Here is a 13337-nt window from a genome sequence, read left to right as displayed (position 1 = left end):
CATATGCTACGATTCGCCCTCGAACATGAGGCAAACTCTGGCTTCATTTTACTACTGTAGTTTTAGTTCTTATACTCAATATTGCACAGGATAAGCCATCACTGACAAAAATTTGACAGGACCCACTGAGTTGAAAAAGAACCCTTCTTACCTTTTTTAGATGCCATACTATATGCTAATGGAGAAAGTCTTTACATTTGTTGAGAGTGTTGGACATAGCCTGATGACAATAACTGCAAACAGGCAGCTTCAAAGCAATGTCCAGGCATTGCTTTTTCCCGTCATAAGGGCCTGTGTGGTTTTGGGGGAGAGAGGTACAGAGCGAAGAAAGAGCTATTTGTGGTCTGCAGCTACAAGCATAAGGCTCTGGCTGGAGATTGCAGCTACCTGCAGTTAAGTGTTTCAGGTACTGGCTGGCTTTTAGGAGTGGATCAGTCAGATTATGAGGTCTGGTTTGGGATGACATTTGGGTCCCCATTAGAAAAGTACTCTTACTGCAACCTTTCTGGCATTTCTGTTTTAAAGTTCAAGTGATCTTTGGCCTATAACAGCAGGAAAAAATAGAAAGTAATAAATGCAAAGGGAAAGAAAGATCTACCTAACCTCAGAGCTCAACAAATGGCCTCAAACAGGTGAATTAGGGATAGCTCATAACTGTAGTAGCTCGTAGGAGGACACAAGCAAAGCCTGCTTTGCATTCAAGCGATAAAGTTTTCAGACTCAGAGTTCAAAACGATCTTCCAACACGGCCTCATTTACCAAGTACTACACTATCACCCTGAGCTTGTGAATAATGTGCAAACAGGCAGCAGCAGAACTCACTCCTTCAGTATTCTTTTGGACACCAATATCGAGTAGGGAACTGACTCTTCCCTCCGCTGTTCTAACGACTAATTTTTGTGGCCACTGATCATTAAGGGGAGGGCGCTGGTGAACAGTGGCAAGGCGACGACTGGAGGTCACCGAAGATGCCCACAAGACAAAATAAATGGGGATGCGATGGCAGCAAATGTAAAGCACTGTCATGTCGGTCGTCGGAGTCCTGCCTGGGGAGCGCCCTTGGCGAGGGTCCGGCCGTCCCCCCAACCACTGCCGGCGACCCGCGGCCCCGTGTCCCGCTCAGCCGAGGCGGCCGGGCCGACACCGACGGCTCCGAGAACTTGTGTAACAGGCTCGGGGAAGAACCCGCGCCTCGCCGCGCCCCCGATCCCTCCTCCCCTAGCCGGAGCCCGCCCGTCTCCGCTCCTCCTTTGCAGCCAATGGCACTAAGCGAGGTGGCTGCATGTGGTGGCGCGGACCCAGCGCCCGGGCTGCGAGAGGAGGAGGCGGCAGCCGGCTCTGCTCTCCGCTCGCTCCCGGCTCCCGCTCCCCGGCTGCGGGCACTCCTCCTGCCAGCGGCGGCCGCCCGCACTCCGCCCGCCCCGAGCCGCCCCTCGGTGCTTCTGCCGCGCCGGTTCCGGCAGCATGGACTCGGACTCCGCGGAGCTCAGCGAAGGCGAGCTGGTCTCGCCCGCAGGTAAGAGGGGCTGCTGCTGCCTGGCCCCGCGAGCGACGGGTCGGGGGCAACTGCAGGAAGGAAGGAAGGGGTCCCAGCACACACCCCCCGCTGCCCCCGGGGCAGTGCGAGGCTCAGCGCCGAAGCGACAGCGCCGCTGTCCCGCGGTCCCTGCCGCCCCGTGCGAGCCCCGCTGCAGGACGGGCACTATCAGAGGCAGAAACCTCCCCTCGCCCGCCCGCCCCGCGGTGATCCCAGCGGCGCCCGCTGCCGCACACACAGACCGCGGGAGCGGGACGGGTGCGGCCCGGCGCCGGGCTCCGCTCTGCCGCGGGTAGGGGCGAGAGCCGCGCTGAAGAGTTGAACCGCGACGCGACAGCCGGTTGAATGAGCAGCGCTGGCGCGGAGCAGATGCATTGTGCTCTGTATCCAGAGGCTGCGAAGTTCGGGGGGTTGATTAGGGGTATTTTGCTATCGCTCCAGGAGCACAGCAGTTAGCCCTTGTGCAGAAGGGGAGAGTCCCTCTCAGCGGCCAGCATGCAAGGCCCTCGGGCCCCATCGCTTTTGTTTTCAAGCCCTAACTTGTTACCAAAACCCATAACGCTGTTTGTCTAGCTGCTGCAGCCGCATAGTTCTGAGATGAGACAGAAGAAAAAAAAACATAAAACTCTCCTGCCATTTCCAAATCTCCACATTCCTGTGCCCTGCACAAAACAAGCCACTGCTGGTGAGCCACAATTAAAGGCTGTCCTGCACAAACAGTAAGTGGGGACAATAAACTTGCGTAAAAGCCAGCATACCCGGAGGTAGGTTTGCTCTTGGGGCACAGCATGCAGCCATGCATCCTACTGCCGCTCCGTGGGGAACTGCTGTTGGCTCAAAGCCACCCTCTTCCTCATGCACATGAGGTCTGCAAGTCATCCTCGGTCAACAGTGGTGTTACCTGGCTTCAGCAGAGCAGGCTGAGGGTGCCACACACTGGCATGTGATGGATGCTGGGCCATTACTGACAGCGAGTGCAGAAGGGACCTGTTTGACCTCCAGCTTCCCATGGTGGAAGTCACGGGCGCTTCTTCTCGGAAGCTGTTTAACTTGCATCAGACACGAGTAAGCACAGTTGGAATGTCTGAAACAATCCTAGTGATCATAAATCCCAACAGAAAGTTACCATGTTACATTATGAGATCTTCAAGAAAGGTCTTTTTGCCAAACTCTGTCCAGTTTGGGCATGTCCTTTATCCCAGCTGGCACCTCCTCCCATCCCCAAAAACACCAAACAATATTTTAACTACAACAGGAAAAAAAAATGCCAGCTATTTTGTGAAATATATTAACTGTCCTTTTAACACAACAGTGATGAGCAATGATAGGATGAACACCACCCTTACCATAAGATCAATAGGTGTTATGTTGCTAGTCTCTCAGCAGAACAGGATTTGACAGCAGTCAAATCCAATTCAGTTTTAACTAGTAAGGAGTCTATGAGGGGCTACCTTATTTTGTATTTTCCTACTTCTGATCTAGAAAAATAAGACTAGCAACAGGTCACAGAGCTGCTTATATCCATAAAGCTCCATTAGGCTGAACTTGGTAACAAAGACCACCAACAGCTAGACTTTTTCATCCAAATATCCAAAGTAGTTTGCGATGCACAAGTTACAAACATTACATTTATAGACAAATTAATGTACTAGCTCCTGCCAACAATTTACTTCTGAATAGGATTTTCTTTTAAATAGATTAAAAATAACCATGCTTGGAGGTTGCCATAAGTGCTTTTTATGTCATCACTTGCCAGCTGCCAAGAGCTGATGTTCATCAGTCTCCTCTCCTCTTTTCTGTTCCTGCTTTGCACTATCTAAGACAAGAAAAATCTGGAATTTTGACCATACATGGCAGATGCCTGTGCAGTAGAATAGAGTGAAAATATGGTGGTTTTGTCTTAACCAGTTGCAATCATTTTTTCAGCACTAATTTCTTGCCATTTGTATCCTCCATCCTCTTCTGAAAAATGCGTTTTTACTAAATCTCATTTGGTCTTATTTCTGTGCTCTACCATATGTACAGTGCTGTATCTCCCTTTATGTGGGTGTTCAGTAGTCATGCTGTCAGTCACTGTTGCAGGCACAAAAGCTGAGGGGTTATGGTGTGGGAATCAGTCACCACCTTCAGGGAAGTGCTACACCACACAGATCCCAGTGACCAGGAGCATTCTGCCTGCAGCTTATAGGGCAAGCAAAGCGAATCAGAACAGTATTTGAGACAAAGTCCTAGTAGTGGTTCAGTTTTGGCCTTTGGTTAGCTGGGATTTTGTACTGAAAGTGACGCCAGCTTGAATGTTTAGCTTACTCTCTTAATTACTTTCAGCACTTTCAGGTTCATAAATCAGTGACTTCAGTTTACACAGTTAAAACTCCCTGTAGCCACTGCCCACTTCTTGGGCTGTCTGATTGTTCAAGCCCAGTGTAATCCAGTTTAGTTTATCACTAGGGCTCCATGATGCTAATGCAATACAGATGTTTTAAAACATCTCATTTAAGGGTTTGTACTACTTGTGCAGCACTTACCCAGCCTTTTGCTGTCCCAGTGGAACAGCACCCCTACCATTCCTGGGACTCACATGGGTGTGCACAGGATAGGCTACCTTGTACGCCCCTACCATCTGCCACACATGCTTGGCTTCCAAAAGCCAGCTGGAGTCCTACTCGGAGATTCCAGCAGCCTCATTTCCTTTAATAACCAACTTAAAGCTGAGTCTCCAAGGAGGCAGAACTATTTTTTCTGTGTTTATTCTGAACATGTTGTCATGATAGCATCTTCAGATTTTTTTTGGTGCAAACAAAAAGCTCCTTGTACTCGAGCAGTGCAAGATGTCAGCTGTACTTTAAAACGAGCAGAAAGCACCACACCTCTGTGCAGAAGAGCATCCAGCTCCATGGCCTTGCCTTCCACAATCTCACACCCATCTTTTACTGCTTTGCTTTCGAGTTGTCTATATAGTAAAAAAGTTTGGTTTTCACCAAAAAAGTTACTCATGAGACAAACCCCCATTAAGAGCATTACAGAGGTCTTCATGATTCTGAAAAAGATATATATTTACTGCAAAAATAAAAGAGTTGCATGCTTACTAGCACTATCCTCAGTGAAATTCCTTGAGTTTTACTCCAACTGCTCATATTTTTTTTCCTATAGATAAGCTTTCAAGAACTGAACATTAATTTTAAAAATAGAACTCTGTTCTCATTTTTTAAAGTCCACCTATTGAGAAGTGGGCCTTTTTAAAGAACTCTTTGGTAGAGCACCGGACTACTTGTTCCCAGCCCTTTCATAGGCAGCTTAAAACATGAAAGCATGAATCACCTGTACCAGCTTTCAGAGTAAGATTGCACAAAAATCCAGGTCATCACCAACAGCAGTGATTTTTGCAGTGGGTTTGGAGATTCTGTATGTAAGAGAAAGAAGGCAGCAGATCTTCATTTAGTGTGGCTTGCCCTAAGTGCCCTGACTGAAGCAAGCAGGAATTCAGCCATATAGCTTTTAGGTGATATTGATTTAAGCCTTTCTACAAGCTCCAAAGTCAGAATATAATAGTTCCATTAAAAAAAAACAACATGAAATTCTATGTTGCACTATTAATATATGATAACTAGAAGCTAAATTGCCTGTATAGTCTTTGAAAAAAAGACAGATTGTTTTTATGAACCTTAACATATCTTGGAGAGCTGGTGCCTTCTGGCTTTCATCCTGCTGAAGTCAACAGACATTTGGCCTAGGAAAGACTACAGCTTGCACTCTAAGTGGAGCTCTAAACTGGTGACAAGAGTTTTGATTTTTGTATTTGAAGCATTAGCACTGTGGAGCATGCAACTTTGTCTGATGCCAGGGATAACAAAATGAAGACAAAATTATCACCAGGCTTGCATCCATAATGGCAGTGGGAGTTTTATTATTGTGTTCAAGAGGGCCAAGATCTTACCCTGGCACAAGAATATTAATACATTTCAGATTTTTAATAAATTATCTGAACTCTACCCTGGACAGGAAATATATTCTTAGTAAAAACAAGAATAGGCTTAACCATTATTTACTGTTGTAAAACAGGCCTGACAGACACAAATAATATTACAGCTACAGAAAAGTTATTTGATTTGTAGTGGTTAGCAAATAATTTTCCTTCAAATCATTTATCATGCTACACAAACTGCCTGTACTTGCGTGATATTAATCTTTTAAGCCTGTTACCTATTTTAATCAGTTTTACAAAGTTAAATGCCATTGAAAAGCTAATATATTCTTGTTAAAATTAATTAGAAAGTGTACCATAAGATATTTAGCACAATTATTTGAGGCATCAGTAATATACTTCCTTGACATAAAATGCAAGTAGGCATTTTATAACTCTTTTTTGTAGTATTACACTGGTCATTTGAATAACATTTGTCATGACAAAAGGTATATTTTGCCCCAGAGTGTTTGAACAAGGAGGGTTTTGGTTTAACAAAGCTGTATTTTGATTCTACATAGAAAGTTCCAACTCAGATAAGCAATAATATTTATCAGACTTTAGACAAGTGGGCAGAAATGGTAGGTAACAGTATGTTGTAAGTATGGAAACTAGAAAATAAACAAACCACAAAACAATAAAACCTGTTTGGAGTGGAAGGTGCAGACTCTACTAGATGCTTCTGTTATGAAGTGTTTTCTAGCACCTATCTAATAAAGGGCTCTCCTTTCCCTTCTGCTGGAAAACAAAGGGAAAACAAAGCTAGTTGAAGAAAGATGGACAGATGACAGACATGAACTAGCACATCATGGGAAACCATGCTCCAAACTCTTACAGGGCTTTTTGGCTCACAGTGCAAACTGAGGAAAGCATGTGTCCAAGTTTCTCTGCCAAGAGCACGGGCAAGAGACACTTCAGGATGAGCAAGCAGCAACTGCCTGTAAGAGCAGCAGCTAGGGCAAGCACATGAGCCAAGAGCCTGGTTGGGTGAATTTTCTTTGGATCTCTACACTGTTCCCTCCAGGAAACACCTGGGCTGCTGATTTACACATAGACCCTCTTTAGCACAGTGACTGTCAGATTGTCCAACTGGAAAAATCCTGCTTCTGGCAAGTTGAATAAACAACTTGGACAAGCAGAATAGACAGTTCAGTTGAACAAGTCAACTTGTTCAGCCTTCTGGGTTGGGTTTTTCTTTCTTTTTTTTTGTAAATCAAGTGGAATTAGGAACTTTATAAAGCACTGGATTGAAGCTTGAGCTCACCTGCCTGTGCAGTAGCCAATACTAACTGCTATGCATCAATAGCCAATATCACTTTTCAGTAGCTTTAATAGTTTCTTCCTACTTTTGAGGATGGCGTATTGAAACATGTGGCCTCAAGAGGATTTGTCTTCATAGGTGAAGCATGCTCTGACTCCCAGGTAAGGATAGCAGGCGCGCGAAGGATGTTGTATTGAGTTATTTTAGTGCATAAGTATTTAATACTCTTGATCAGAACTACTCATTTTCAGGACAGGGCATGCTAGTGCCACCTAGATACACATAGAGCATGCAGAAGACATCCAACAGATTTGCCAGGTCAGAGATAACCTGTTTCTAAGGCATGGTGGTTGCAGCCTCAAACTGAGCTGTTTCCACCTGAAATTATGATGCTGTTAGCAGTCAGTGACCAGAAAGCTTCTGCTTTTCCTAACAGGTGAATAGGGACAAGCCTTGGTGCAGGAATTTATGATGCCAGATGAAGTTCATAGACAGGAATACAAAGCAATATCCTGACATAGCAATCATCAACCAGTCCTGTCTGCCTTGCCAAAAGCCTAGAATGAGAGTGAGTTCTATTTGATGTGATATTTTGGCAAAAGTGGATGCTTATACAAGGCAATGAGCGCATCTCCTCAAAAACCTCACACTTCTCCTTTGAAGAAATCAATCTTTCATCTTTTCTTCTCATCTACACTAAAGACTGAGATGTCATGGTAGGAAGACTGTCACCTGACAGTTGGTAACAGAAGAATAAAGCTGTAAACCTCAGATAAAAGGGAAAACAGTGGGCCAGAAAGATGAGAAAGTTCCTGAAGACCTAGTCTGCCTGAGAAGCCATTGATATTTGCAGTTTACCCACAGCATCAGCCTTGAGGGTAGCAGGCCCTCCCAGGAAAGTAGAACAACCTTGTAACTTTCTAATAGCACTCATCTTTTCTGGTAAACTAAGCAGGACCTGGCTGTGAGCCCAAGCAGTGGTACACAATCCTCTAAACTGTTTATCTATTAATATACTTCCTGGCACTGTTTCAGCCCATGCCAGATAGCCTCCCACAGAATGTCCTGGCATGTGACAGAGGATATCAGTGGCCAGTATGAATTAAACAACATTTGGAGTGTGGGAAATAATTCAGCTTGAATGCAGATGGCCATAAAATGCACGTACAACAGGTTCTGTCCCAGTTTATTTACATAGAGCCTGTGGTCAGAGCAGGGTGCAGAGATTCTTCGCTATTACCATGCCTTCCGGTGCACTGCTCAAGGCTGTCCAGCTGCTAGACTGCTTGTGGACCACTCTCAGGGCAGCTGCCTTGGGCCAAGACCTGGATTTGGAGTCTTGCCCAATTAGAAATGCATTGCTTGCTGTTTGTCTGCAAAAAATCTCTCTGCCAGTTAAGAGTTTGGGAGGGCACCTTATAGGCTGATAAGTCTGACTGAAGGAGACTTATAGTAGCCAAGACTAACTTGCTGTAATAATTATGACGTTATACTCAAGACTCAAACATCATCTGGAAAAGCCAAGTTTGCTCAGACGCTGGCTGGTAGCCCATGATTTTCCTGCTTTTTAAGGCAACCATCTTTAACGGAAAAGGCTGAGAAAGAGCAAAAGTCACTTTGCTGTCCTTTCCAGCAGTCACTAATCCCTCCTTGCTACAGATTCTGTTTGAAGTCAGGTTTTATCACTCAGTTCTGTCTAGCCTTCCTGCAGAAGAACTAGTCTCTCCGTACAGATGTGGTTTTTGTTTAACGTGTGTTGATGTAACAACAGAAATTAGAGCAAGATTATTTCCATCTATGATAATGAAACACTTCACCATTAAGACATTCCTTTTGGTCCTCTTACTGGTGCTAGTTTAATATGAAGGGTAATCTGAAACACAAATACTAAAAACTAGGAGAATTCCATGCTACCACCAATGAGCATCTCATTTCTGGCATTAACTTTGTTTATCCAAACAGCCTGTGTTACAGGAAAAGCTAAATTTTCTCTCTTTGAAGAAATACATTAACACTATTGTTGTGTTACTGTCTCCTTTCCAAACGGTTTTCTGTTTACTTTTAGAGCACACAGTTTACATGGTCCAATCACTGACATACGCAGATCAAATACAGGTTTCTTGAACTTGAAAGCAAGTTGCTCTTTGTTTGGTTTATTTGTTTGTTAGTTAAAATAACCATCGTTCAGATGATTCTTTCAACAAAACCTATGTGCCATATAATGTTATGACAGGTGAATGTCTGGTTTTTGTTTACTTGCATTTAATTTTGACTTTCTCTGTTTGTGCATCATTTCGCTTTAACTCCCAGAATTCAGAAGGAAGTAGGTTAAAGGTATCAAGAGCAACCTTCATGTTCACTTCAAAGCAGGTTATACTTGGTGCCTTGCTATTTTGATACTTACTCATCAGCTCTTTGATACCTTATTTCATTAATGATATCTGTTAGCAGAAGTGTTTAGTAGTAGAGGCAAAAAAAAAAGTAAGTGCAGTTAGTATGATGCACCACTACTGGATTTCTTAGACAATAAAGAATTGATGAGGAAAAATGTTGACCTGGATTACAGATTTGCAAATGGGATAAGAAGTTAAAGCCCAAGTATATGTAAAGACCACTTCCACAAACATCGGCAGCAGTAGAGTATACTGGCACTCTACAACTTGTTTTTACAGGGCACCAGTTAACCCAACAGGGTCTTTATACAAGAGGAAGGTTCTGTTTAGTGATTAAACCTCATCTCTATCAGAAACCAGCTTCTATCGTATAAAGGTGTCCCTGCCCATGGCAGGGGGTGGTGGGGGAACAAAATTATCTTTAAAGTCCCTTCAAAACCCAAACTTCCAACCCAGTCTAACCTGAGCTCAGCTATGAGGTGCATCTAGCTTCTCTCTTACCTGTGTTTAAGAGTCTATTTCCACAGCAGTTCTTAAAGGTTGGTATCAGCTATTATCCTGCATAAGAAGGAATGTCATAACACTGTGTGCATACTTGGGCCAGATATGGCCAAGATTTTACTCCTGCCTCCTTGCCTGACAACCCTTTGGGGGAAAAAAAAAAAAAAACTAAAAAAGACAAACCAACCCAACCCCAACCCAACCCACAACACAAAAAGACCCCCACGCAACCCAAATCCCCAGACCAGTATTTTCATCCAAATGGCATTTCTCCACAAAACACTTTCCCCTACAGAAATCATACGGAACTGATGGAATAAGGGGAGAGGGGGAAATCATACGAAGGACAGACAAATACCAGTGTTCACCAGATTCCATCATGTCTGGGGACTTAGGGCAGTTCCATACTTAGTTGTTAACCAGCTGGTATCTGTTCATCCTCCAAACCAGGATCTCTCCTGTAATTTTGAGGCTGACTTCCAAACTGTGAACTAGGGTTCTTTTTATCTAGTTGGTATCACTCACTTCAACAGGAGAAAGCTGTGCTGATTTTACTCCCTGCCAGGCATTCAAAAGCCTAGTTATGAAGAGCCAGAAAATAGCCACTTCCAGTGTTATGTTGCTACACGCAGCAGCTCATGCTGGTAAAAATGGTTATTTTGACTACATCAAGAACAGTGAGTGGAACTGCTCCCTGGGAGGGCAGGCAGAAATGCCTCATGCTTTGAAAAGAGGCCTGGCACTTGCAGCACACTCAGGCTCTCAAAAGGCAAGGAAGGTCAAAAGCCTTCCTGAACCCTCTCTTTGAAGGCCACATGCTACCAGAGAGGCCACGTCCCTTGCAGGAAGGCAGATACCAATTTTGTCTATATTCTCCATCTTCTAACCTCTACAGTCATTTTCAGTTCTTTCCACCTATCCTCACCTTTTAACGCTAACAAATTGTGTTCCTTTTCCAGGTATTCACATCTTTCTAGCATGTCAGGGGGTTGGAACTAGATCATCTTAAGGTCCTTTCCAACCCTAACTATTCTATGATTCTATGTAACTGATGCCTCATTTCCCCATGCCTTGGTCAATATGCTATTCTTTGCAAGCCTGAATTGCTCCCATATTGATCTGATTTTTCTTCCTCCACTCATTTCTTCTCAAATATTCTAGGTTTTATGATTTCTGCCACTGTAAGAGGGAGTAAATGCTGGCAGGTTATATTTAATGAAAGGGAAAACTGATGGGAGTAAGATTCTGTCTTGTCTTTGTAATTAGAGGTATTAGAAACAGATTTGCCTCAGTAGAGGAACCAACCTGCCTCCTCTGGCAAACAAACAGTACAGGCAGTGGGTTTGAAAATGAGATTGGTGTCATCTTGATTAGTAAAGCATGCCAAGAACAGGAAAGTTAATTTCATCTTGAAATACTGAAACAGATCCAGTATTTGCCAGAGAGAGAGAACACAAAAGCACCTCTACAGATAACAAGAGCTTCCCTGTTATTTCCAAGTTAATTCCTGAACAAAACAACTACTTGGAGAAACAGTATAGCCTCACCCCTGGAAGAGCAAATCATTGGGCTTGAATAGCAGATCCAGGGAAGACATTGCATTTCTCTCCAGACACAGAAGCCTGTGACTGTCATTGATAAAATGAGGTCAGAGGAGGACACTGCTTTCTAGTGACATAGCTTAATTACAGGGAATAAAGGAAAACAAAGCATAGCCCTTTTGCAGAGTATTGTGGTGAACCATGGCATGCAGATCTTCTCCTCCCCCCCAAGTTTACCAATATATTTTCTTAAAAGGTCTAATAATTTTTCATTAAGAGATACTGCAAGAAGATTCACAGAGGCTGCCTCTAGAAATCAAGCAAAAGCTTTAGACAGCTGTAAAGAGGTAGCAAAGGTGAGAGATGCTTCTAGAAACTAAACCTCATACTCTCTTAGGACAAAAATGCCTATTTCACTGTTCTTCTGCCATTGAGACAAGGATGAGTGCATAGAAGTACACCAAAGGAGGCTTTAGGGAAACAACCTGAAGCCAAGAATTGCCAAGAAGATGCAGGTTCACCAGAACACCAACACAGCACCTGCATCCACCTTTCCATCCCACTGCTGAGCTGGCTGAGTTGAATCAAGCACAAATCAAAGCAGTCTGTCAATTGCAGGGCTAGCAGCTTCCCTGACACCCAGGTTTCATCTTCCATCTCCAGGGTGGCTAGAAACAGGGTCCTCATTCTTCATGACAGCATCTCTCTGGGTCGCTAACTCTTAATGCCAGGCCCACCTCATTCATCCTCAGTCAGCAGCATCTTGTGTGCGATTTGCCAGGACACAGGAGGACACACAGTCCTGCCCAACAGATTGGGTGACAGACAGGGAGAGCACTGCTTTGCTCTGGTGGAGCCATTCTCCGTTTGCATTGTGCAGCACCGGAGGAGAGACATTAACATTACATGATAGGATTTTGCAACCAGGATGCCTGTGTAGCTTTCAAATTCCCAAGAGCTGTGTCTACGCTTGCCCATCCATGTACAGAAGATGAGTAACAGTTGCTTTTGCACTGCCTAGAGCTCTATGTATTTACCTTTTAGAACTTCTCTAGGAAAATATTGCCTTAGCAACAGCTGAACAGTATTGAGACCGAGACAAGTGATGTGTAGGAAGAGAATTTAAGGTGATGGTGGGGGGAACCATTATTCAGTGTTTTCCATATTTTCACAGAAAAGAATTTAATTTCCTTGCAGTTAGCACAGTCAATGACGAGGAGGTAGAAAGGTTCATGTCAAATACCTCTGGCTGTGAACTGAAATGAAATATAACTAGACTTACCAAATAACCAATGCAGGCAACCGCAGGCTGCGAGTGGTTTTTTATTAATTTACTTGCTATTGAAACAGCTTTTCTATATTGGTAGAGTTCTTTTTCCTCAGCCACATTTGATGGGCATTCAGATGCTTGCTTAACATAATGGCACACATGCTAATTCTGGAATACTTGTTTCTTTCTTCACTTTTACAGGTAACAAAGCAGTGTTTACACTTAACAGGGATTATAATTTCGGGACAGTTAATGCCTGTGTTTAAATCACTTCATCAATGACATACAGATTGTCTGCTCTACAGATCATGTGTTACTGAAAAGACTGGAAAGAAGAATAATCTTTAAATAAGGACTCGGCTTTGAAAGCAATGTGGCTTCTTTACCATGATGAAGTGATACACAGCATCATAAAACTCGTAAAACTCGCAGCAATTTTGTTGCCACAATTAACAGTTATTCACTTGAATTCTTTTTGGGTTGAAACTTGCCTTGGTCTAACTTCTGCTTTGTTTGGGGTTTGGTTTTTGGTTGTTTTTTTTTTTTTTTGTATACAAAGAGCATGTGTCTGAATGAAACTGAGCTTTTTTCTTGTATGCTTATGTAAAGTGGACAAAACTGATTTTCCTTAAGGAAATGCTATATATAGAGAAGCTAAATACTTTCAAGTCCTAGACCTCAGTAGGTTTTTTGACATCATCCCCAGAGAGGCAGAAATGCAAACAAACACTATAAAAGCAGTTTCCTTCATGAAAATACACAGAGCACCAGGAACAGCTTAGTAACTAAAGAGAACAGTGTCCTCCAGAATGGAAGTCTTTATCCTGTTGGCTCACATTTTTCACTAGCAATGATCATGTCCTGTTACCACAA

At 43.6% G+C, this 13337-nt stretch overlaps 1 protein-coding gene across 1 annotated transcript in view; it reads left to right on the top strand.

The window, feature by feature from the left end:
* Nucleotides 1-1009: 1009 nt before the first annotated feature.
* The window catches only part of TNFAIP8L3 (TNF alpha induced protein 8 like 3), a 46972-nt gene continuing 34644 nt past the window's right edge, over nt 1010-13337 (top strand). The window contains exon 1 of the mRNA XM_062628720.1: nt 1010-1516. Coding sequence (XP_062484704.1) covers nt 1465-1516 — 52 coding nt within the window. The 5' untranslated portion in view covers nt 1010-1464. The remainder of the gene's footprint in view (nt 1517-13337) is intronic.

The sequence above is a fragment of the Pezoporus occidentalis genome, unplaced genomic scaffold, assembly GCF_034315485.1.
Source record: "Pezoporus occidentalis ecotype Australia unplaced genomic scaffold, CSIRO_AGI_Poc_V1 ctg11, whole genome shotgun sequence".
NCBI lineage: Eukaryota > Metazoa > Chordata > Aves > Psittaciformes > Psittacidae > Pezoporus > Pezoporus occidentalis.
The sequence above is the reverse complement of the archived record's forward strand: the minus strand, read 5'-3'. Positions and strand labels throughout refer to the sequence as shown.